Source organism: Meriones unguiculatus, chromosome X (assembly GCF_030254825.1).
Source record: "Meriones unguiculatus strain TT.TT164.6M chromosome X, Bangor_MerUng_6.1, whole genome shotgun sequence".
Taxonomy (NCBI): domain Eukaryota; kingdom Metazoa; phylum Chordata; class Mammalia; order Rodentia; family Muridae; genus Meriones; species Meriones unguiculatus.
The window spans coordinates 129,518,330-129,545,102 of NC_083369.1; the positions used below are offsets into that span (position 1 = coordinate 129,518,330).

General features: G+C 40.6%; 1 protein-coding gene across 4 annotated transcripts in view; it reads left to right on the forward strand.

Moving 5' to 3' along the window:
• Positions 1-1,083: 1,083 nt before the first annotated feature.
• Clcn4 (chloride voltage-gated channel 4) overlaps positions 1,084-26,773 on the forward strand; it is a 78,324-nt gene continuing 52,634 nt past the window's right edge. The window contains exons 1-3 of one of the 4 annotated variants that reach the window (XM_060375129.1): positions 1,084-1,213; positions 1,505-1,611; positions 2,800-2,985. In XM_060375129.1, the coding sequence (XP_060231112.1) occupies positions 2,972-2,985 (14 nt within the window). In that variant the 5' untranslated portion in view covers positions 1,084-1,213; positions 1,505-1,611; positions 2,800-2,971. Of the gene's footprint in view, positions 1,214-1,325; positions 1,612-2,799; positions 2,986-26,773 lie in introns of those variants that run through there. The other 3 variants (XM_060375131.1, XM_060375133.1, XM_060375130.1) reach the window with 3 other exon arrangements.

A 26,773-nucleotide genomic window follows, 5' to 3' on the forward strand; every position in this document is an offset into this window, starting at 1 on the left:
ACATCCAGTTAGACCAGCACCATTTGTTGAAGATGCTGTCTTTTTTCCATTGTATGGTTTTGGCATCTTTGTCAAAGATCAGGTGTCCATAAGTGTGTGGGTTTATTTCTGGGTCTTCTATTCGGTTCCATTGATCCACCATTCTGTTTCTATGCCAGTACCATGCAGTTTTTATTACTGTTGCTCTATAGTACAGCTTGAGATGAGGGATGGAGATACCTCCAGAAGATCTTTTATTGTAGAGAATTGTTTTAGCAATTCTGTGTTTCTTGTTATTCCATATGAAGTTGAGAATTTTTCTTTCAAGGTCTGTAAAGAACTGTGTTGGTAATTTGATGGGAATTGCATTGAATCTGTAGATTGCTTTTGGTAAGATGGCCATTTTTACTATGTTAATCCTGCCAAGCCATAAAACCAGACACATTAAATTTGTTAGAAGAAAAAGTGGGGAAGAGCCTTGAACTCACTGGTACAGTAGAAAACTTCCTGAACAGAACACCAACAGCACAGGCTCTAAGAGCAGCAATCAATAAATGGGACCTCATGAAACTAAAAGCTTCTGTAAAGCAAAGGACACTGTCTTCAGAAGACAAAAAAGAATAATTGGGGGGAGGTATTTGAGAGTAGAGGATATTATAAGAGTTATTTCATTCTCTTGGAAATTCTTTGACCCTGTTTTAGGTTTGTTGTAATATATGCTTTCAACTGAGCAATTTCAGCTCTGTTGTAGTGTGTGTGAGTATGTGTGTGAGAGAGAGAGAGAGAGACAGACAGACATTGTGTTCCCCCCCTTTTTTTTCCATTGTTGTTTTTCCAGACAGGCTATCTTGCAACTCACTCTGTAGACTAGACTCTCCTTGAACTCAAAGAGATCTGTCTGCTTCTGCCTGGTGAATGTTGGAGAGCTGGGATTAAAGGCATGTGGTAAAATCCCTGCCGTGCGAAGGTGCATGCGTGTGTGTGTTTTCAAATTAGAAATCACCTGGCACAATCACTGGAGTGCGAGTGTGTGTGTGTGTGTGTGTGTGTGTGTGTGTGTGTGTGTGCTTTCAATTGAGCAATCACGTGGAAAAAGAGAAGGTGAAACTAACCTGTTTAAAAAAAAATCTGTGCCCGGATGAGGAAGGTGTTGGTATTTAGTCATTTCAGGCAAGCTGAACACAGAGGAAGGCTGTGGGCAGCAGTGTTGAGTTACAATGCTACTGGCAGCTGGGTGAGTTATGCGCGCTACAGTCCTCCGCTCCCACCCCCACCCCGGGAAACTTAGGCAGGCAGCACCAGCCTCCGGAGGTGGGGCTTCCTGTACTGCAGAAATAGGGTTCTCTGCGGATACTTTTCCACCGAGGGTAGAAGGCCGACCACATTGCAAAGCCTATCTTCCAGAGCCAAGAGCTGACCAGGAGGGAAGGGGTGGGTTGAGTGGCTGAGCTGAACACGTGATACTGCCAGACTGTCCTGGGCCCTCTGTGAGCCTGAGGCTGAAATCGACGTTTGCCTCTGGCAGGAAAATGAACTTGTCAGTTTCTGTGTACTTCAGACCTTCAACCCAAAGGAGCCAGAAATGACAGTAACAATTTGGCTTAGTATCTCAAGAACCTCAGAGCTATAAAGGTAAGTTATTTGTCACTCTGAGAAACAAACCTAAGGGGAGTGACCTAGAAATACACACCGCAACTGTCAATTAAAAAAGGGTATTGAAAATAATAGATTGTTGAGCGAGGCAAGGGCTGTATTTAATTTAGAGTTTGACCTTATGAGCAGAAATGTGTTTAATCTGGAAGTAATGGTGGTAAAGGGGACAGGGTTAAATATAGAAGGAAATAAAACCTCTTGGAGTTAAGTGGCCAGCCAACTTAATTCATGCTTGTTTGTAAAACAATCTATTTAATGTGTTTTTCAAGAGATTTATCAAAAGGAATGTTAAAACTGTGACTTAAAGTTAAAACAATCTGTGAAATTGGGATATGAATGAAAAGTTACCATTGCCCTTTTAATCCTCACATTTACATAGTTTGACAAACAGATTTTATAAGAGAACTGCTTTAAGTTCTAAATGTGCTAGGTGCATTCTATGAACTGATCACAGAATATTCAAAAGCTTTTAAGGAAAGGCTGTTTCACTGTGAGTGAAGTATGTTGACAATGTACATTATAATAGTAAAGTGACTCACTTCTTCAGAATGTAAGAAAAATTAGACCATCTGAAATAATGAGTTGTTTTCAACAAACTCATGCTTGAGAAATGAAATGTCTTACCCTATGAGTTAAGAAAACTAAACACAGACACATATTCTCAATAGTCCTTCATTTTAAATAATTAAATATTACAGTAAATAGAATTGATATGTGGTGCCACTGTTTTTTTTTTTTTCTTAGCAAATAAAAATGTAATGAAGTTACTGAGAGCAATTTAAAGTATTAGTCATTGGTGCAATTAGTAGAATATTTTATCAAGAACTGCTTGAGCATAATATTTTGCATATAATTTGTAAAACCAATCCTCTAGTGCAGTGAGTTCATGCATAGTCTATTTCAGGTGTCGTAGTGATTTTTCATAAAATATGTTTCTCTATTGCATCTGGTAAAGTAGAACACCAGATTGTGTCTCTTTCCACAATACTCTCCTTATTGCTACCTTTTTTGAAATCCTGGAGCCTGGAACAATGTCGATTGCTACTGCTTGCTGTTTCCCATAACTTTTCCAATAAGGCCAAGCAATAGACATGCATCAAGACAAACAACCTGAAAGCCTGAAAGCAGGTCAAACTGATTATTACCTACCTCTTCTGGAATATCTAGTCTTCCCATCCCCTCCCCTTCGGACCTCAGACCCTGCTCCCAGCACCAGGACTACAAAGACGTCACGTGGCAGAGTGGAGCCCGCCTCCTGATGACGTCACATTGCTAGCAGCAGACGTGCTGAAGAAAGGATGCTCTAGGATGCTGTCCAGGTGGACGGCCTCGCTGCAAGATGCGGCACTGCAGGTAAGGGGTGCACGGTGCCCGGATGCCCTTCCTGGCGCCCCCAGCAGTACAGACGCTGCACGTGGAGCACGGGTTGGTGGTCTGCTGCTCTGGCAGCGTCCCCTAAAGCCGAAAGCAAGGCCTTTGGCTGCTGTAATGCCTGCAGCTCACAGCTGCTTCCTCCTGCTGCATTTGCTGTTGCAAGCATCAGACCGGCAGTGGCCTGGTGCAGGTCCGAGTGCGAGCTGGATCTTGGTGTGCTCACCTGCACAAAGTGGACAGGGACCAGACAGAGAGATAAAAGCCTCTTGCTAGGAGGGGGAGAAAAATTTGTACGGACTACAACACATATATTCTTAGAGACCAAGAGAAAGAGCTTCTTTGAAAAGATAAGCATAAACCGTTTTCCTTCTGCCATTGTGCTAGCTCAATAAAGACATCTTTATTAATTCTTCTCACAGAGGTTGCTTCTCAGCAGTGAGCTTAATTTCATTTAGAGTAAAAATTTTCTGGGGAATGGCAACTTCATCGTTTTACAGTGTTTTGCAACGGTCCAGCATTTAAATGTGTTTTTTTTTTCCAGGTAGGTGTTTTCAGTAGATTGAAAAACAACAACATTAAATAAAATACAATAAAATATAGTTTTCAAAGATAATGGGCCAATGTAAAACATGGCTCTATCTCTAACAACAACAACAACAAAAAATGATCCTTAATGAGAGCTGAAGGTTTGAGATAATCCACACCTTTAGATTTTCCAGCATTCTTCTTAATTGCTTTGCTGCATAATTAGCTCACTGAAGGAAGGGGCTTGATGACTCAGCGGCAGATGGAAAGGTCAGGTGACATCAGTCCCAGCATGACGGCCTGTGTATGCTTGTGTGTGTGTGTGTGTGGAGGGGGGGTGTTAATGCCCTCTTTTCCATCAACCCTGTTTACATTCCTTTCTTCTGGTTTGTGGCTGGTACTTGTGTGGATGTCCTAGAGAGGAGAATATAACATTCTCTCCTGAAAACCTGATGTTTCTAGAAGCTGAGGCATCAGCATTGGAACTTATCCTCTGAAGAATTCCATCCATCAGCAATTTTGGTGAAACAGTTCTATTCAAACTGATGATTAAAGATGAAATTGTTCAGATTTTGGGTTATCCAGATAGGTTACTGTGTCCTTCAGTGATTTGTTTATTGTGATATTCCTCCATTGTTTTAGATTGGCTGTATGTATTAAATTAGTCAGTGTTGTAGCTCACTGTTGGGTAACATATTTTATATTTGATAGACCCTGGATCAGAACTCTAACAGCAAAATGAAAGCATTCTTGGGTCCCCACCTTTTCTTCTCTTCAACCAACTCTTGACAGAGCAAAGCAGGTGATGGAGGCAGGTGAAATAGATATACTCAGATAAGCTTCTGGCTTTGCAGCTATATAATCTTGAAATAGTCACTATTATTTTTTCAGACCTCAGTATTCTCATTCTGAAAGTAACAACGGCATTTAGTTTTAGAGTTTCTTAATTTTAGGATGGCCATGAGGGGTAATCTGAGTCAATGTAGGATGTTTAGCCTAGACTGTGGTCTCTACCTATAGATGCCAGTATGAAGCTCTTCCTTCTACTTGTGACAATTCAAAATGCACCAGAAAAATTGCTACCTGCTTAAGGATTCCAATGACCCTGGTTAGGAGTTACTGATTAGATGATAGCTTTATTTTTTTCCCCACCCCTGGTATTGGGGTTGGAATACAGAGTTATGTATTATATATTAGGTAAGCAGTCCACAATTTCAGTCTCAACTGGTAGATGTTCTTTAAAAGTTATTCCAGCTCTAATATTCCAGAATTTATTTTCTTATGATTTGTTCAATGTGGAGCTCTTGGTCTGAAATCATCATGTTAGGTATATATGAATTACAATATGAATGCCTTCTTATATTGAAGGTTTCCAATCACAGTTTCTGAGGGAAGAGGAGAGGGAGGCTTGCATGGCATTTGTAGTCTGGGGCTGAGCTGACACAGAAGTGTGTGTTGGCGACAAAGAAAAAGGCATTAGGCAGTAATGGGCTGAAATCTTCTGGGACACATCTGCCTGGTAAATCTATGTATATAGCAAGTTCCAGTCTGGGGCATAGTGTCCAGTGAAGACACCATCTTTCTCTCCTGCAAGGATGACAATGACAGACTGCACTGGAAGTGAGATTTGTTCTGAGGCAAGATATGGTGAAGTAAGGATGGCAGTGGTGTCCCCACAGCTATGAGGAGACCAACACGACTGTGAGCTCTACCAGCAGTCTGGCAGGTATCTCAGTGCAGCCATGCATGCAGGCTTTCAGCTTTAGGATAGGACTTGAAGATCTGGCTTTTTCACTTTTGAGGGTAAACAATTGGCCACATCACTTCTCATCTCAGAATAGACATAACATATGGAAGATGGGGCCAACTATTATGAGCTGGTCCTATTTCCTCACATTTAGAAAGGGCTAGCTTGATGAAAGAAGTATAAAATAGAAACATCCCAAGAGAAATAAAACTGTGATCCAAAAAAAAAAAAAAAAAAAAAAAAAAAACTGTGATCCTAGTGCTATTGCAAGGTGGAATACATGTTTACCGAGGGTTAGAAGAATCTGAAAATATTTCCTTTTCCTCTGGGCATGGGGTTTTGGTAGGTACCCTGTTCCATTCTTTTGTCATCAGCTTGTGTCTGTCTGTCCCTCCTTGTCTGGCCTCACCCTTAGGAAATAGTATGCCTTTAGTGAAACTAATTAAAAAGGCTGCTGCTGAAATCTAGGATGACAGCAGCTGGTTGTATCTACTCCCAAGGCCACTGAGTGCTCAGGTGTCTTTCCCCTGAGTCCAGGTAGCTCCTCTTACATCCAGAGTAGGCCATCCCAACTCTTCTTGCTTCAGAAGGCTAGGCCCTCTGCCTGAGAACTTTGGCCTTGCTTCTTCATAATTCAGTAGCATAAGAGCAAATTATAATGAGGGCATGAGGGTGTTCTTTATTAAATGATACCTAAGAGACCAAAGAGCCTAATAAAATTTGTGGCCCTTTCTTGGATTCTAGCTGAGCAAATATGCACCAAATATTTGGGGAACACTTGAAATGTTATGTGTATGGCTAGCAAATGATCCAAAGAGACTAGTGCTGGTTTGCTAAAATGAATCTGAAACTTTGGCTCTTACTGGGCATAATCTTGCATAATCCTCTCCCTTGGCAGTTAGGCCACACCTAGTGACTCACGTGGATATAAAATTGCTGGGATAAGACATGGCACTTCTGAAACTAGGATAAAAAGAACTGAGGCTTTAGTCTTGAGTGTGTTTTCTTTCTCTTGAGTCATTCCAGCACAGGAGGGAGATGCTGTGTTGTAATCAGTCCTGCCTTATATTAGGAGCCAGAACCAATTGTGACAAGACTGCACTTGGCAGCAAATCTCTCAGCCCCAGCTGAGGCTTTAGATGCTAACAGTCTTCTGAGAGATCTGGAACCTAGGCACTTAGCTCAAGTACACCCAGATTTATGTGTCAAACACTATAATAGTTAGTTTTAATCGTTAACACGACACAGTCAGTATCACCTGGAAAGAGTCTCAAGGAAGAATTATTTAGATTGGGTTGACCAGTAGGAATGTTGGGAAGATTGTCTTGATTGTATTAATTGATGTAGGAAGACCCACCCATGGTGAGTAGCACCATTCCCAGAGTTTAATTCCTGAATTGCATAAAGGTAGAGAAAATGAGCTGAGCAATAAATAGTCATGCATTTATTTTCTCCCTGCCCTTGGATGTAACTAGATACTTCAAGTTACTGGGGCTTTGACTTCTCTACAGTGATGGCCTGTAATCTGGAATTGTAAGCTAGATAAGCCCCTTCTTTCTTAAAGTTGCTTCTACACCACATTAGGAAAGGAAACTAGGACACACAGCGAGATAAGACAGGCTTATTTCCTGCTGCTGTATTTTGGATACTGTGTTACACAGCAGCAGATAACTTATACGTATGTTTATGGATGGGGTATTATGTTTTGAAGATGCTTGTTAAAATACCATGATAAAGGCAATTTAAACTTTTTTTTAAATATTTTTGAGGGCTCTTTAATACATATTTAAGTAAAAGACAGAAGAATTATTCTTCTTAACTGCATTACTTTCAGTGCCTTTTAGCACCGCTGCTCCCTGCTTAGCCAGTGGGTGTGTTGGACGGTGGAAAGACTCATTATCAGTCTTTTGCTTAAGTATGTTCCCAGAAGCAGCCCAACAGACATTTTCTCTCTCATTTGCAGGACTGTGCTTATTTTGTACATCATGACATTACTTACATTACGTATTAATTAAAAATAATGCATTATTTTTTTTGATATAGGAATTTATGGGCATGGTGACAGTTTCAATGTTACACAAAGACCATTTAGTTCCTTTACATTCTTGGCCCCCTTCCTTTCTCAGGACAACCACCCATAGATAATCTGTATACCTTTTGTCAGAAAATGCCTGTGCAGAATCACCCATCTATATAATATGTTATCACCTGCCTCTTTTCTCCCCTGTCTTAAGAGTACTTATTAGTCAAACTCAGTGGCTCAAGCCTTTAATCCCAGCACTCAGGGAGGCAGAAGCAGGGGAATCTCTGTGAGTTTGAGACCAGCCTGATGTACAGAGTACAGGATAGTAAAGGATACATAGAAAAACCCTGTCTCAAAGAACAAAAACAAAACAAAAGAGTACTTGTGGCTTTTGCAGAAACCCTGGGTTTGCTCCCTAGTACCCATATGCCAGTTCAAACAATCTGTAACTCCAGTTCTAGGAGAATCTCACACCTTTTTGACTTCTGTGGGCACCACGTACACACACACACACACACACACAGATATACACATATCTATAGCTATCTCTCCCTCTCTCTCTCTCTCTCTCTCTCTCTCTCTCTCTCTCTCTCTATATATATATATATATATATATATATATATATATGCAGGCAAAATATGTACATGTGAAATAAAGAAATAAATAAAACTTTTAAAATGAATATACACAAAAATTCAGATGCAAGGAGATTACTTTCATTAGTTTTGGCAAATCTATACATTGAACATTATTAGACCTTCCAAGGACACTATCTTGTCCCACTTGCTAGAGTGGCCATTGGCATTCTGTTTCCTATTATTGTGGGTTTGCTTATTTTTTGTTTTCACATAGATGGAATCATAAAATACACTTTCATATCCCGTTATTTTCATTCAACATGTCTTTGAAATTCATCCCTGTTATAGCTGTGACTCGTTTCATTTTTTTTTTATAAATAGTATCATAAGAAATAAAATTGGGTAGCTATGACTGTCAAGAATTTGAGCCCAGCATGGAGTGAGTTTCAGAGTAGCCTGGGCTGCAGAGTGAGACCTTGTCTCAAAAGGAAAAAACAAACAAACAAGAATAAACAAACAAAAAAAAAAAAAAACAAAGTTGGAGTGGTATTTGACATCTCCAATTCTCTAGCTATTGTTAGAAGATTAATTTGTATCCACATATTCTCAGTTATTCCATCCCATGGGGAGTGCAGGAATTTACCAAATAATTCTGATTGGTAGAGATATGTATTATATAATCTATTACAATCAACTATTATGACAGTGTATGAAAAGTAGAAAAACTAAAGAGGAAATAGTTCTCTGAGATGAAACAAATACTGTTTAAATGTTGGGAGTAAACTTCAAAATCAAAACAATATGTATAATTTACAAATGAGGAATAGATGCCCAGAGACTGAATGACTTCTCCAAGATCACAGAGCCATATATGAAAAATTGATATGTCTTTTTTTTTTTCCTTTTTCCAGTCTGTGAAGGTAGGCACCATGTTTGTATTCTTCAGTGCTGTGAGCTCAGAGAACATGATCCTTAAACAGTAGTTGCTGAGTGTAGTGGTTTATTTTGAAGGCTGTGGCAGGAGGATTGACAGTTTGAGGCTAGTTTGGGCTACATAATGATTTCCAGGCCAGCTTAAGCTATATAGTTTGACATTCCCTCAAAGCAACAACAAGTGGAACAGGTTGCTGCAATGATGGCTTAATGATTAAGAACAAGTAATGCTCTTCCAGAGGACCCAAGTTCAGCTTCCAGCATCCACATCAGGCAGCTCACAACTATCTGTAACTCCATTTCAAAGAGATCCAATGCCCTCTTTTGACCTTTGTGACCACCTGCACATACCTACAAATGGATACATACCCATACAGATTATTTAATAAAATAAAATAATTATTTAAAAACAACATTGGTAATGTCCTAAGAAAAGACCATCTATGAGTACTGAAAAAGCATTTCCATGAGACATGAACCTCAATATTCATTCACTCCTTCACTCAACACCTTAACATCATTGTAGTTTATTTTTATTTTATTTTGAATGTGTGTATGTGTGTACATGCACGGGAGCGTAATGAAGTGTATGAATGTGGGCATATAAGTAGAAGTCAGAGGACAACCTTTTGTATGAGAGCTCAGTTTCCAACCTGTTTGAAACAGAGTCTTTATTGTTTTTCTACTCCACCCACCACATGATCTGGTCCACGAGCTTCTAGGGATTCTCCTGTCTCCAGCTCCAATCTTCTTACAGGAGTGCTGGGATTATAGATGCTTGTATTACAGATGTTTATGCTGTGTTTCTGGCTTTTATGTGTTTTTGGCAATTCAAACTCAGATACTCACATTTTCATAGTAGGTGCTTTTACTTACCAAGCCATCCCTCCAACCTCTTTAATAGTATTTTAACCCAGAAACCATTCCTTGCATCTCTAACATGTATCTAGGCAAGGGTTTTTCAACTTGATACTTATCATTCCCACTCTGATCACCCTCCCATAACAGCATGATTGCCTGCAAACAGGATTGGTGGCCTGAGAGAGAGACCTCACCTGCAGGTGAGCATGACGAGAACATATTCAGGAGGCAGGCTTTGTTGAGCAGTTTGTGTGTGGGAGGGGGCAAAGGCCATCTAAACCTTTGGGTAGTGGGTAGAGGCTTTCAGGGTTAGTGCACATCATTAGCTGGGGCAACTGTGCTGGGAATGTCTTATTTATGTGGAGAGGAATTTCAGGTGCTTGCTTGACATGACCTTATAAGGTCATGTGACTCTGGCTGTGACTCTTTGACCTCCTCTGGTGTGGGCAAAGGTGTGGGGGTGGGGGGAGCAAAGGACGACTTGCTCCAGGTCATGCAGGCCCTGGGCAGGGGAGGGCATGTTCCTCACTCCTACTGCTCTCTAGCCTACTGCTCTCAAGGTGAGTTTTCCAGAGTTGAATGCATTGGACCTCACTCCTGCTCTGGACTGGCTGGTCCTGGTTCCATAGTATTCCTATTCTATAAATACTCTATATATTTGAGGATATGTGGTTGTTTTGTTTTTGTTGTTTTAGAGACAGGATCTCAAACTTGTAGCCCAAGCTGGCCTCAAATTTACAGTGTTCCTGTCTCAATCTTCCAAATACTAGTATTATACTCACCCACCATCATACTCTGCTTGAGCTTCTAAGATTCCTTATGGTAGGTGTAGTATAGACTGTTTAACAGTTCTCCTCACTTGCATCTACATAGTAACCACTCTAGATATGACATTCTAAAATGTTTCCAGTCATTACCAGATGTTCCCTGGCTGGCAACATTGTAGACAACTTTAGGATGGTGAGTGTTCTGTGACGCAGTCATCTCTGCAGCTAGCTGTCCAAAACCTAGGCTGGTGACACTGATAAGAACTCGCCATTAGCCACTTTGTAAGGAGCTAAGAGCCACAGAACCAAAGGGGAGACAGTCTCCTCTCTGTCAGAGGGAGTCTCCCAAAGGGAGGCTGGGAACATAGAGTGCATAGAGGCATAGGAGAAATAAACTGGGCCTGTTTCAAAATGTTAATATATTACAAACGTGTAATACCCAGACCTCTGGATGATCACTTCCAGTTGCCTTCTCCCCCTTCTTCTCTGCCCTCCAGTACTCTCTGTACCCTGCTACCCCTTGTCTGATTTACACAGGACTGAGCAGGCTGGTGTGTGGCATGGCAGGCTTCCTACAGCCCCAGGCCCATGCAGCTTTTTGTTCCATTTTGAAACCTAGCCTGTGTGTTGGAAAGGAGACCAGGCCAACCTCATATGGCCTCTGGTGACACAATCAACTCAGTGTTCTCCACTCTCACCCAAGAGGGGGATGGGCTGTGAAATCTCTGTGTTGCTGTTGCCAAGAGTCAGCATTTTAAGAATTTCCCCACAGATACCTTCCAATAACAGCAAAAAGAAAAGGCTCAAAAATAACAACAACAATAAGTATACGGCTAAAAATGCCCTTCTAAACATTTCATACTCATTAAACTCGTAGGGCTCCCAACACTCTATGAATCAAGAACTGTTACCTTGGGACCTTGTTAAGATAAGATAAATTAACTGAATCAGAACAGAACATAGCTCTCATATACTACCAGAAGTGGGTTGCATAAAACCTTTTGCCACACCTGAAAGGCTATGATCATTTTAGGACCCAGATGCTCCCTGTTACATTGGATATGTATTAGGAGCCATGTTTTTTCTTAAACTGTGTGGAAGCAGTTTACTGAAAACACTTGGGTTATTCTCTCGCCTCTCAGGTGGGCAAAGGCAGACACATCCGCACAAAACCTGGCTCTACTGTATTTATTGCTTGGGCGCTGTAACAGGATCATACTGTTCAGATAACATCAACTTCTTCGACAGTCTGAGATGAAGTTGTGGGTGAGGTTGTTTCCTTCTGATAGCTGCGAGGAAAGAGTCTTGTAGGTCTCTCCCTGGCTTGTCTTCTTACGGTTGTATGTGTTTCTGTGCCAAAATTATGTCTTATATGGACACTGATCATATTGGATTAAGGGTCCATCCTAATGACCTTATTTCAACTTAATTACTTTTGCAAAGACCTTGGTCTCCAAATATGTTCACACTCTAAAATATTGGTGGCTGGGAAGTCGACACAGGACTTTGGAGGTGGATATAATTCAACCATAACAGTGCCAAACAGTGCTGCAGGGAAGTTGCACTCTGTGTCCTGGAAGTTGTGCCCCTCCCTGTCCTGGCATTCTTCCCATTGCCCTTCTGCTGACTCTTTTTTTCTGACAGTTTTTATCCACAATATGTTTTCTGCTTCCTTATGATACTTTCACTCATAGATAAATACTCTTACTCAAAGACACCAATGTCTAGTGACTTTGTCAAGGTTACATGCAGGGAGGCATCAAACCCAGCTTAGATATATCCCTCCTGTGTCTTCACACTGCCCACAGCAAAGAGAACAAGGCTGATGTGGCTGAGATGGTGGCTGAAGTTTCAGTCCTTTCATATGTTTTGGAGGAAGCAGGCTTAGTGAAATGTATGGGTAAGCTATGAGGAAAAATAGGTCACTATGGTGGGCCCTCCTATATCCTCACCACAAAGTTCTTTTAGGAGCAGGCTTCCTCTGTTGGAGGAATAGTAAGTCTCACAATTAGCCAAATCAACCCAGACCAGGAACTAAAACCTGAAAAATAAGCAAACACAGCCAAGCCACAGTTCTAGAAGAACTTCTGGGTCAGCATAAGTACAGGCCTCAGTGGCCACCCTGAGATGTGTGATCAGGCTTCTTAGCCAAAGCCAGAGCCTTGTCACATCAGCCAAACCCCAACTCAACTTCAGGAGAGGAATGCCTACCCCACAGCATTCTCCTGTCTATCCTTTTTTTTTCCTGGGTAATCCTTAGCCCCAAGCCTTCTTTACACCCATCTTTTGTGGCTTCAAGTCAGGTTAAACTCACCTTCCTGTAAGGAAAGTCCTGGTCTCCAACTTACATGAAAGTCCAGCCAAGAACTAGGTGTTGTGCTCTCAAGAATTTCTGGTCATCATTTGCTTCTCAGCAGAACAACCAAGAAAACAGCTATTTTCCTCCTTTTCTATCTTCAGGGACCTCCACAACTCGAATGACCTTGTCTCTAGGTCCACCAGATGTTCCATCACCCATTAACTGATGTGATTTTGACCATAGGATACATTTGACAGTAACTTCTTTAAAAAATAATTTTTAAAATATTTAATTTTGATTATTGTATTGATTTATTAATTTTCATACAGGGTTTCATGTATCACAGGATAGACTCAAACTTAATCTTTGGAGGATAACAATGAACTTCTGATCTTTCTGCCTCTACCTCCCATGTGATGGCATTAAAAGCATGGGCCAATATTCCTGGTAGGAATCAAACCCAGGGCCTCTTGCACAGTAGGCAAACACTCTATGAGCTGAGCTACAATCCCAGGCTCTGACAACACCTTCAAATTTTTACTCATTCGTTCATTCATTCATTCATTCATTCACTTATTTATTTGCATGTGCATGTGTGTGTGTGTGTGTGTGTTTGTGTGTATGTATCCAAGCATGTATGGCATAAGTTATAAGAGGAAAGTTGGTTGAGAGTTGTTTTTCTTCTTCTACCATGTTGCTCCTGGGGATCAAAATCAAGGTATCAGACTTACTGGTGTTTTATCCACTGAGCCATCTCACTAGCCCAACAGTAACTTTTTAGAGTAAGATGGAATTAGCTCAAATAAATTTCAAATGGCTGGGGTGGGGGAATTATACAAGGCAGCAAGGTGAAGAGAAATGCTTCCATTGCTGGAGAAGCCACTTTCTAAGATGGATGCTCCTGCCTGTCTGACATATGGGTCCTTCTGTTGCTTAACTGTAAAGGTTTTTTTTTTTTTGTACTTACTTTAGCTGCCCTCATGGCTGTTTATTGTCTGTGTATCTTTTTTTCTCTTACTGATTTTAAGAGATCCTGCTTTAGGGCTGGAGAGATGGCTCAGTGGTTAAGAGTTAAGTGGTTAATGCTGCGATTCCAGAGTATTCTGGGTTAGATTCACAACACTCACATGGCTCTTCATAATTGCCTGTGATGTGATTTCAATCTCAAAGATCTAACACCTTCTTCTTGTCTCTGCAGGCATGCACAGACATACATTCAGGCCTGAAACACATACACCTAAAATAAAAATGAATAAGTAAAAAATAAAAACTAATTTTCTTTTTTTTTCCTATCAGTTTCTTTATTTTTTATTTTTATTAATTACAGTTTATCCACTTTGTATTCCCCCTGTATCTCCCTCCCAATCTCTCCCCTCCCAATCCCACCCTCCCTTCTCCTTCTCCACCCATATCCTTCTGATCCTAATCTATCAGGTCTCATCAGGAGTGGCTGCATTGTCTTCCTCTGTGGCCTGGTAAGGCTGTCTCCCCTAGGGGAGAGGTGATCAAAGAGCAGGCCAATCAGTTCATGTCAGAGACAGTCCCTGTTCCCATTACTATGGAACCTGCTTGGACACTGAACTGCCGTGGGCTACATCTGTGCAGGGGTTCCAGGTTATCTCCATGAATGGTCCTTGGTTGGAGTATCAGTCTAATAAAAGACCCCTGTGCCCAGATTTTTTGTTCTCTTGCTCTCCTTGTGAAGCTCCTGTCCTCTCCAGGTCTTACTATCTCCCCCTTCTTTCATAAGATTCCCTGAATTCTGCCCAAAGTTTGGCTATAAGTCTCAGCATCTGCTCTGATACCCTGCAGGTTAGAGCCTTTCAGAGGCCCTCTGTGGCAGGCTCCTATCCTCTTCCCTGTTTTCTCCCTTTTCTGATGTCCATCCTCTTTGCCTTTCAGAATGGGGAGTGAGCATCTTAGCCAGAGTCCTTCTTCCTGATTAGTTTCTTTAAGTGTATAGCTTTTAGTATGTTGATTCTATATTATATATCTAATATCCACTTATGAGTGAGTATATTCCCTGTCTGTCTTTCTGCTTCTGGGATACCTCACTCGGGATGATCTTTTTTAGTTCCCACCATTTTCCTGCAAATTTCATGATTTTCTTGGTTTTTTTTTTTTTTGTTTTTGTTTTGTTTGGTTGGTTTTTTTTTTATTGCTGAGTAATATTCCATTGTGTAGATGTATCACAATTTCTGTATCCATTCCTCCACTGAGGGGCATCTAGGCTGTTTCCAGCTTCTGGATATTACAAATAAAGCTGCTACAAACATGGTTGAGCAAATGTCCTTGTTGTGTACATGAGCATCTTTTGGATATATGCCTAGGACTGGTATAGCTGGATCTTGAGGAAGCAGTATTCCTAATTATCAGAGAAAGCACCAGATTGATTTCCATAGTGGTTGTAGCAGTTTACATTCCCACCAGCAATGGAGGAGGGTTCCCCTCTCTCCACATCCTCTCCAGCATGTGTTGTCATTTGAGTTTTTGATCTTAACCATTCTGATGGGTGTAAGGTAAAATCTCAGGGTCGTTTTGATTTGCATTTCCCTGATGACTAAGGACGTCGATAGACTAATTTCCACTGGTGTTGCCAACCTGATAGTGCGATGTCGGAGTTCTTTTTTTTTTTTTTTGAGATTCATTGAGCTTCTTGTTTTATTCAGTACAAGATTTTTTATAATTAATGCTCTAGTTGGTGTTTCAAATTTTATTTCAGATATGCTTCCTGAAATTCATTATAAAACTGCACAGTGCTGCAACTGGAACCTAGGGTCCCCAAACCAGCTGAGACACTCTCTAGCACCTTGAATGGTTTTAAAAACCAATTTTCCTGTTGAATTCTCACACTACACCACTATTTGCATGAGAACATTAGGGGTTGGCCTCATGGTTGGTTTAAAGAGCTGCTAGATTGGGGTTGCTGCTTGAACTATCAACTTGGAGAGGCAAGGGAGTGGGATTATTTCTACTTTTGAGAGTCATTGTTCACACTGGCTCCCAAAGACACATTTCAAGCATGTCACATGAACAGAATCACCATTCCTGGCTTTCAAAACAATGATATTATTTATAAAGATGCTACTAGAAAATTAGCTAGAGCTTACTACAAGGTTTTAAGTGGTATGGGTGAAGTACAACAAATAGACTTATTATTCTAGAAATTGGCTAAGGACAACAGAGCTCATGTACAAGGCAGTTCACATGTATGTGGTCACATAGCAGCATTACAACCATTGCAAAATTGGTCAAGGTCCAGACTTGTCTATAATTTCTTTGGAATGTGGCAAGAATGCCTGATAAAGGTTGTAGATGGAGGTATGAAGAAATCCACATGAACCTAGCTCTGTATCTAGGATGTGGTGTGTGTGTGTGTGTGTGTGTGTGTGTGTGTGTGTTAGAAACAGAGAGACGTATGAAGGCATAAAGACAAATAAAGAGACAAAGAGAAAGAAACACATCATAGGCAGAAAGTAAAATCCTGGTCCCCTTGTTATGTTTCTCTCTTTCTTTTTTGTTTTTTTGATTTTTTGTTTGTTTATTTGAGACTAAGTCTCATATATCCTAGACTACAGTAAAACCTGCTATATAGTAGAGGATGGCCTTAAAATCCTAACTTATTCTGTATCCCCATTCTGGTTAGGTTTTATTGTCAGTTTGACACAAGCCAGGGTCATATGGGATGATGGAATTTCAACTGAGGAATTTCTTCCATCAGATTGGCCTGTAAGCAAGTCTGTGGGGCATTTTCTTGATTTGTGATTGATGTGGATGAGCACAGCCCATTTTAGGTGGTGCTATCCTTGAGCAGCTTTTCCTGGGAGGTATAAGAAAGCAAGCTGGGAAGCCATGGGAAGTCAACAGTTAAACATCACTCCTCCATGGCTTCTGCTTTCTGTTCCTGCCTCCAGGATTTTGTCCTGTTTGGCTTTCGAACTTGGCTTCCCCTGATGATGAACTGTAAAATGTAAGATAAAATATACCCTTTTCTCCTCAAGTTGCTTTTGTCATGAGGTTTTTATCTCAGCAAAAGAAGTCCAACTAGGGCCCTCTTCTGGGTCTTAGTATTATAGACAACCATATCTGGCCCTTCACTGTATTTGTTTGTTCATTTGTTTGGTTGGTTCGGTTTGGTTTTTCGAGACAGGGTTTCTGTGTGGAGCCACTTGCTCTATAGACCTGCCTCTGCCTCCCATGTGTTGGGATTAAAGCCATGTACTACAACTCCCAGCTCCTTCACTGTTTTGAAGATTTTAATTCATAATCTTTCAAATCTAAGCAGTATGAGCAGACAGCTATAGCAATATTTCCTACTGCCTTAAAACAGTTGTGGCAAATTTATTCTTGCCTTCATTCACCCCAAAAGGTTAGGAACACTAAATGCTTGGTCCGTGCATGCCTAGTCTATCTGCATTCAAGAGGCTGAAACAGTAGGGTTGTTGTGAGTTTTAGGCATTCTGAGGTGTGAAATAACAGAAAACAAACAAAACAAGCAAACAAGTAAACAAACAAACAAAAAGGAGCACAAGTGCTCTCTTGGGCAATGTGAAGATTACTTTGTACTGGATGGCAGTGTTTAAGTGTATGTTAAATGCAGAGACTCAGGCTTTGAGTACAGGCAACCTAGGGCATCCTCATTCAACATGAGCTCCCAATACTCTTTTCACTAGAAAACAAAGTAGAGAATGAGGAACTTTCTGGCCTGGCTGTTCAAAATTCAGCAAGCTGATGATGCTCCCACATCTGACAGCCATTCCCTGACACCCCTAGCCATCCTGGTCAAGACATGACATATTGCTTTATCATATTACAGTTTCCTGACTTTTATTGTTTGTGTATTTGATTTTCTCTGTAGAATTACCATTAAATTATTCGGAGACTCATAGTTGACTTCTGCCTATTTTTGAATATTCCAAAAATAGAATCACATGGTGTGTATTTTGACATGTCTGGATTGTTTGGCTTACCATTCTGCCCTTAAAAGTCATCTATTTGGATACTGAGCTGCCATGGGCTACATCTGTGCAGGCATCTTAGGTTATCTCCATCAGTCTCAAGAAAGACCCCTGTGCTCAGATTTTTTGGTTCTGTTGCTCTCCTTGTGGAGCTCCTGTCCTCTCCATATCTTACTGTTTCCCACTTCTTACATAAGATTCCCTGCACTCTGCCCAAAGGTTGCCCATAAGTCTCAGGATCTGCATTGATAGTCTGCAGGGCAGAGCCTTTCAGAAATCCTCTGTGTCAGGCTCCTGACTTGTTCCCTCTTTTCTTCTTCTTCTGATGTCCATCCTCTTTGACTTTCTGGATAGGGACTGAGCATTTTAGTCAGGGTCTTCCCTCTAGATTAGTTTCTTTAGGTGTATAGATTTCATTATGTTTATCATATCTCATAACTCTATATAAGTGAGTATATACCGTGTGCGTCTTTCTGCTTCTAGGATACTTCACTCAGGATGATCTTTTCTAGATCCCACCATTTACCTGCAAATTTCATGATTTCCTTTATTTATTTTTTTTGTTTTTTGCTGAATAGTATTCCATTGTGTAGATGCCCCACAATTTCTGTATCCATTCCTCCACTGAGGGGCATCTGGGCTGTTTCCAGCTTCTGACTATTACAAATAAGGCTGCTACAAACATGGTTGAGCAAATGTCCTTATTGTGTATTTGAGCCTCTTTTGGGTATATACCTAGGAGTGGTATAGCTGGATCTTGAAGAATCGCTATTCCTAGTTTTCTGAGAAAGTGCCAGATTGATTTCCAGAGTGGTCATTCAAGTTTAAGGGAATAGGGACTGTCTCTGACATAAACTGATTGGCTTGTTCTGTAATTACCTCCCCCTTGAGGGGGAAGCAGCGTTACCAGGCCACAGAAGAAGACAATGCAACCACTCCTGATGCAACCTAATTGACTAGAATCAGAAGGAAGGAAAAGAGGACCTCCCCTATCAGTGGACTTGGGGAGGGGTATGTATGCAGAGGGTGGAGAAAGGGAGGGGTTGGGACAGGAGGAGGGAGGGAACCACAGAGGGGATACAAAGTGAATAAAGTTTAACTAATAAAGAATTAAAAAAAGAATATATGTATATATATGTATATATATATAGGAAACAAGTCATCTGTTGCAAGCATGTTTAAGGATATACTTGAGTCCGAGCAGATTAGAAGAGAAGCTACTGAAGGGGACAGAGAAAGTGCCATTAGTTGGAGAGGCAGTTACACTGATGCCTGTTCCATAAGGCTCAGTTTGTATCATGGGCTCTTTCAGTTTGGAAATTCCAGTGACATATAAGCCAAGCAGAGAAGATTCACAGAAGCTGGGTCAAGTTATAAGTTTTAAAAGCTGGGGAAAAGTGGAAGCCTTTTTTACAAAGGGGCGTTGGTTGCCTGACTAGTGCTGAATCAGCAAATCCTGAGAGGCTCCCTCTGGTGGCCTCTCAGGATGTGATGCTACCATGTGTGATTCCAGAAGCTATAACAGTTCCTGAATTGAGCACCTTATGTATGTAACCCATGTAGGTTACAAGAAAAAAGACCTTTTGAAGGCTGCTTGTGAAGTAGTCATTGAGATTGGCTAGAAATTTTGTAAGAAATGAAGGGTTTTGTTTTGTTTTGTTTTGTTTTGTTTTTCTGTAGGGGGGATGCTTATTTTTAGATGGTCACCTGGCCTAGGCTTGTCTCAGAGTGTAATATTCTCAGTTTCTCTCTTTCAGCTGTATACTTCTAGAATTCCTATTGAGTCCTATGATGTTCATTAGAGGTTACTTTTACTGCTGATATTGACAATTTTATTAGAGAAATACAGCCATTATATTTTATTCATGAGCCAGAGCACCTGGAAACAGAAGAATTAATTAGTTGGTGGAATCCTGGTTGGAGAATCACATAGAAATATTAGGATGTGTGTGGATAGGGAGTGTGTGTGTGTGTGTGTGTGTGTGTACGCATTAAGAACTGCCTTTTGGGAACAGGGACTGTCTCTGACATGAACTCAGTGGCTGGCTCTTTGATCACCTCCCCAAGAGAAGGGCAGCCTTACCAGGCCACAGAGGAAGACAATGCAGCCAGTCCTGATGAGACCTGATAGGCTAGTGTCAGATGGAAGGGGAGGATGACCTCCCCTAGCAATGTAATAAGAGAGGGGCATGGGAGGAGACGAGAGAGGGAGGGGGGACTGGGAGGGGATGAGGGAGGAGGCTACAGCTGGGATACTAAGTGAATAAATTGTAATAAAATTTAAAAAGTACTGCCTTTTATCACCACAAACTGTCAAGGTTGAAATGTTAGTGATGTCCTTTATTGATATTTCTGGGACCTCATTCTGTCCCTTAAATGATCCTATCAGGAACGACTGACTGTGACTGCTTAACTTTGTCCCAATGAATCACAACAAATACCTGTCCATAGTGAAATGGAGAAATAGATTGGAACTTAGTTCTACAGTCAAATCACAGAACAGGAGCTGGAAAAGTATATTGTTTCATGGGCCAAACCCAGCTTGCCACCTGCTTTTGTATGGTTTCTGAGCAAAGAATGATGTTTATTTTTCTATTTTTGAACTGAAATGGTTTTTTACATTTTTATATTATTGAGGACCCAGAAATATTTTGTAATACATGAAGATTATGTGAATTTTGAGTTTCAGTGTCCATATGTACATTTTTATTGAACCAGAGCCATAGCTGTGTTATCTCTCACTACTTTTGAATGAAAACACAGAGTCTAATAAACCTATCATCAATCAAATGACTCACAAAGTTTCAAACATTTATACTCTGTCGCTGGACAGAAAACATTGGCCCTCCTGGTTACAAGGCAGAAAGGTTGAACACACACATATTATGTTCAACACTGTAGATAGACCTTATAGCATAATTTAGAATACAAGAAACCAGATACAAACAATTTAATTGATAAACAGTTCAAAGAAATGCAGCAGTAGCATATGGTCTAGGCTTATCCTTAGCAGCAGTTAAGGACTAGAGGTGCAACAGGACACTTCTAGGGGCTAGGCCCATTCTGTTTTTTGTCTTGAGTACTGGATACCTTTGTGAGAGGGCAGGCAAGCTGCTTTTTGCAGAGTTGCACTCTTTTATTGTTGTATTTTATGTATTGTTTCTGTTTACATGTCGAGGACAGAGGTTGATGTTGGGTATCTTCCTCAGTGGCTATCCACATTAGTTCTTGAGACAGGGTCTCTGACTGAAACTTGAGCTCACAAGTTCAGCTAAAGTGGCTGGATAGTGAGCCATAAGGATCCCCTTTTGCCTGCCTCCCCAGTGCTGAGATTACAACTATATTACTGCATTCTGCTTTTTTCTTTCTTTGCGTAGGTACTGGGGTTGAACTTAGGTTCTCCTTTGTGCACAGCAAGCACTTTATGGACTAAGCCATCTTCACAACCCTGGTTTTTTTACTTTTATAAATCGATATTTTCTTCAATAGAAAGTGATTTCAAGGGTTGGGGTGTAGTTTAGTGGTAAAGCACATGCTTAGTATGCATAGGAGCCCAGATCCATCTACCAGCACTGGAAAGAAATGAAAAAGAAAACAAAGGTAGAAGGAGTTGGGGGGATAGAGACTTCAATCTGGGAACTCCTTGGAAGGTTAAATATAATGTTCTCTTCTGTCCTAGCAACTTCACTAGTAAGCATATATACAAGAGACAGGAAAAAATACATATAAAGAGTTTATACCATGTTTATACTAGTATTATTTATAACAAGCCCAAACTAGAAACCACCCAAATATTTTGTCAGGAGATATAAAGAAACCAAATGTAATACTGTGCCACAATAGAGTATCATTCAGCAATAAAAAGAAATTAATTGCTAATACATGATTTCTGTAGATATATCTTGAAAATATTGTGTTAAGTAAAAGGAGCTAGCCATAAAAGGCCACATATCAGATATTTGGGTGAAATATTATAGAATAATCAAAGTCATAGGCAGAAAATATACCAGGTGTTTCTTAATGACTAAAGAGGGAAATGACTGCTAATATCTATGAAGTTACATGTAGGAGAGAATGGATAGTGATGGAGATTGTACATTCTGGGAATGTACCCAAGTATGAATTGGAATTTTACAGTAGATCAATTATATATAAACTATGCTTAAAAGAGATTAGTGTTCCATAGCATTTTTGCATTTATATAGGTCAGAATGTAGAAGTTTTAAAGTGACAGCCACCTCATCAAGACAGATAGCTCAAGACTCTCTTCTCTTTTGAGAGAGTCTCCCTCTATAGAGCACTTATACTGAAATTTGCTATGTAGAACAGGATGGCCTTGAACTTGCAACAGTCCTCCTGCCTTAGCCTCTCACTGGTAAGATTATACCTAATTGTATGTACCTCTTTTTTTTGGTGGTGGTGTGGGGGTTCAAGACAGGGTTTCACTGTGTAACAGCCCTGGTGTTCATCTGCTTCTGCCTCCCGAGTGCTGGGAATAAAGGTGTGCGCTGCTGCTACAACCAACACCCAGTGCAAGTATATTTTTATAAACACTTATCAGTCTCTTTTGTGTCATAATGCTTAGTCCTCACGTCTACGTGGAAAGGACAATGATTGTTACTTTTGAGGATTTAAGTCAATCGCCCAGGTTATCTCCACTTGAATTTTGCTGGCGTCAAAGAATATGTATTTTAGGATTTGCTTCTCTGTACTACTCACTCGTTAAATACAAATGGGAGTGAAGAGAACTCTGAAATTTCTGGAAAGTCCCAAAGGCCTAAACATTAGCTATGGCACAGACAAATTGTTCTGATTAATGAATAAATGTTTGCTTGTCCATGAAAGAGTGAAAGCAGTAAGTATTAACTTTCAATCTCTGTGTCACATGTTTGGGCAGGTCATTGGAGGTCACATAGCTAGACTGGGGATTCGTGAAAATCTCTCAGTGGCTTATTCACTTTGAATAGAGAAAATTAAAGTTTGAAGGAAACCAGTCTCTAATAAATACAAATTCTTTAATGTTATTTTTTAGGAAAAAAATATCATTTGAAATGTCTGGCATAGATCCCAATTTTAGTGACCTCACTGATCTTTGGTAACCATAGGCAACCACAGGAGGCCACTTTAAAGGCATCATTGGATCACCTCTTGTTTCCTCAGGCTGAAGTGGAGTCTGGTGTTGGGTGGTGCTATTTGACAGCCCCAGACTTCATGCAGTTATAACAGTATCCTAAGGCAAGTGCTGCTACAATCTCTCCTTCATAGACAGGGATACTGAGGCCAGGTAAGGTTCAGAAACTTACTGCAATCATACCACTGGTGAGTGTCCTAGCTGAGTTGGAACTCGGGCAGCACTGTACCAACATCCTAATAGTGCTACCTTTCAGGAAAAAAAATCAGTAAGGACAGAGAGAAACATGTATTAAACAGTTAGCTTGAGATTGGGCTGGAACTCAGTTGGTAGAATGCTTGTTTAGTGTGTACCAAGCCCTAAGTTCTATCCTTGCACCACGTATACTGGAAGTAGTAGTGCACACCTGCCGTCCGTGGGGAGTTGGAGGCAGAGGGATCAATGTCCAGTGGCATCTTCAGCTATGTAGCAACTCGGAGGCTGGCTGGGGGCTGTATGAGATCCTGTCTCAAAAACAATGCAGTACTTGGTGTTAGAACCTATAACCACAGGCATGTTAGCAAGTGCTCTACCACTGACTACAGTACCAGCTGTCCATTTGTTTTTAAATATACTTATGAAAAATTGTGGAAACATGTTATAGTGACTTACAACCTAAGATGATCACAGATAATCATTATTTTCTCCTAGATATTTTTCTTCAATTGTGAAGACTTTTTATAAGTTGAATGATCAGTTCAAAAATGGCAACAACACTATTTCTGGATTCTGGGTGGTTTTCTAGAGACTCAGCATTCTCCCATCAGGATTGTGATCTATTTTCTTTCCATTTGACCTTGAGTGTGCTTTTGCAACAGACACAATTGGCAGTATGTGACAAGAGGGCCACTGCCTGACTTTTGAGGCTAGGCAAGGTGAAATGGAATAGCTTTTGTGTGGTCTCTCTTAGGACATAGTCACCTTAGAGCCTAGGGCCTCTATGTAAGAAGGCCTGCCACTCAATACAGCCATATTGGAGAGGCCACATGGTGGTGCTTTGTGGGGCCTCAGCTATTCTTGCCCTTTTTTAAGTACTCTCAAGCCACACACAGATGGGAGCAAGCAAGTTTTCAAATGACTCCTGGACCTACTGACCGTAGTCCCCTAAGCAATCTCTAGTAAGAACTGTCTGTGTCTGGTCAAATACCAGTGCTAACAGAGATACAGAAAGTGAGACACTTGTTCCTATGTAAGCCATCATGTTTTGAAATCAACTGTAAGTAACCTGTATAGCTTATATTACTTTTATGGTTATAATAACAGCGGCACAACTAGTCCTTGCCTTGCCAGCACTGAGATTGAAGTGTGTTTACCCATCCTGGTTTTTTCATCGGTTCTGTGGACCTAACTCAGGTTCTCATGATTTCATAGCAAGCATTTCACTGAGCTTTCTCCTTAGTCCCTCCTTATAGTATCAGAAGGAAAAAGTACAGAGATGATGTTATATTACAACTAGATGTTTTAATATAAAGGAAATGGGCTTCCCATCCCGAAGCTGTGCTTCTTGGGCTACTTTCCTGGGCTCCTAGTCAGATATCAAGGGTTCCTTCTACCTGCCTCACACAATCCAGCTGGGGTTGAGCTACTTCCTGCCCCACTTCCCACATTCCACCTCCCTGCCATTCATGTTATACCATAGTAGTAGTCCAAGATACCAGCCCCAGTTTTCTTGCTTTCTCTAAACATTTTTTCTTGCTTGCAGTGATCTTCTGTTGTCCTCAGATCCTCAAGGTCAAAAACAGACCCAAAAACTTTAGGGGTTGCCCATGAGCACCTGTCTCACCAATTTATTGAGTCCTGTCCAATCTTTACTTTCTGACTTCTAGAAATGAAAGTGTTCAAAAGCATAGTGAAAAACACATGGGGCTACTTACGACTATTACCACTTCTAATATCACTACTTCCTTGACTTTAAGCTTGCATGATGCTTCCAATGGTAAACTCTGGAATTCTGGGCCTTTAAATCCAGACAGATTCTACTTTGTCCTGGAAAACTGACTACAGTCTAGAGTGTCCTGAAGACTGATGAAGTACTCAGAAAAAGAGTTACTTTTAAGTCCCTTCTGTCCAATAGCATAGTTCATGACATTCAGCTCAGCTTTAAAACCATAGTCACTGGATTCCTGATCTGAAAGGAACCTCATACAAGTCATTTTTATGGGTGAGAAAACTAAAGTCCATGGAAGTCAGGAGGACTTTTCCCATCATTCCACAGCTGGACAGAGGCAAAATCAGCCAGAGACTTTAAGATATGGTACATCGTTTGGGTCTTTCTAAATTGTACCCTTCAGAGGGAAAAGATCAGTGGTCTATTATTTCACCTTCCACAAGTGCTTCTCAAAAGAGGTGAAGTACAACATCCAGACTTTTAGGGTAAAAAAAAAAAAATGTAGTACTGGAGTGCTGCTTGTAAATGATTCATCAATAATGTCTTCCGTTATTCTCACAAGTACATAAGGAGAAGTCTTGTTTCTCTACTTAAGGGATCTGAGGAAACTGGCACAGAGCTGAAATCCTGGGCAGAACCTTATGGGTGAGCACATGCTGGGGATCAAATTTCATTTACCCTGCCTCTAAATTTAGTTTTCCCAGGGATGATGAACCAATCAGCCAATCAGCCATAAAGAGATTTGTCAATTGAAAATGACTGAGGAATTTTGTTGTTTTCTCAGATGCTAATGCATTAATTCAAATACGGCTTAGATTAGAGTTTTGGGGGTGTTAATTGTTGTCTATGATTTGTATAGCTGGAACTGCACCTTTTGGTAGTAGGCTCAGTCAAGTGCTTCTTCAGAGTGATTCTGGTGGCTTCTGGTATTTTGCTCTGAAAGACCCACACCCTCAAAAATCATGCTGAGCATGCCTCTAGGACTATTGGTTTAGATTGTACTAGACTACACAGTAACTATTGGCAAACTCACTTATTTGCTTGTACGTCTTTTGTCTGTGTATCATCTACTTACACTTCTTTTTCTCCTCCTTCCTTTCTATTTCTCTTTCTCATTTATGATAATATTAAGAGTTCTTTGCTATTTTAAGTGGTTGCAAAAAGTCCAATGGACATTGTTGCCCTAGTGGTCCAGAAATAATGCATACAATTGAATTAATTCAGTGAAAGTTATTAAACACTGACTGCATTCCAGGCCCAGACACAGAGAGGCAAAGTTTTTTATACTATGGAAGATCACATTAAAGAGAGAAGTTAGTTATTGCAGTGGTAGACTTAGGAGTTCTGATAAGGAAGGCTTTGAAATGGGTAAGCAGCTCTCTCTGGGGAAATGAATGTAATCTCTATAGATGAGGAGATGCAGCAAAGAGCTCTACAGAATAAACCAGAACTTTCCAGGCGGAGAGGGAGAAGCTGTTCAAAGGAGAGGAGTAGCACATTCAAAGTGATGGTGTTTAGGGGCAGATATGCTGAGAGTCACCATTTAGTTCAGGGTGGCATGTTCTTTTATACTTAGTCAGGGCCTTGATTATCCTTATTGATCTTTATCCAAGTGATTTCCTGCTTTCTTTCATCTCTGAAATCCATTACATCTTTACCAACACCCAGCTATGCACTGTCTAGGTTTCTTTTAAATGATACAGATCCTTATTCTGAGGGTGAGCCAACCCATTCAGAGTAGCTTTCAACATCAAAGTCTTAAATGGCATCATTGATGCTATCACTGCTAACACATGCTTGTCTTTGTTGGGCTCTGGTGAATTGAGTTTATGGGAAGGAATCTGTTATCATCTGCTGTTGAAGACTTTGATCCTGGCCTTTTGGGGGCTTCATGCTGAGTCTAAGCCTTACAGATATTTTCTTGCTTTAAGGGATTAGAAAAAAGATCTAGGTGTCTGGCATGTTTTCCAAAGCCCCTTTGTAGGTAAATAATGGTTGTATGGGAGAAATGTTATCT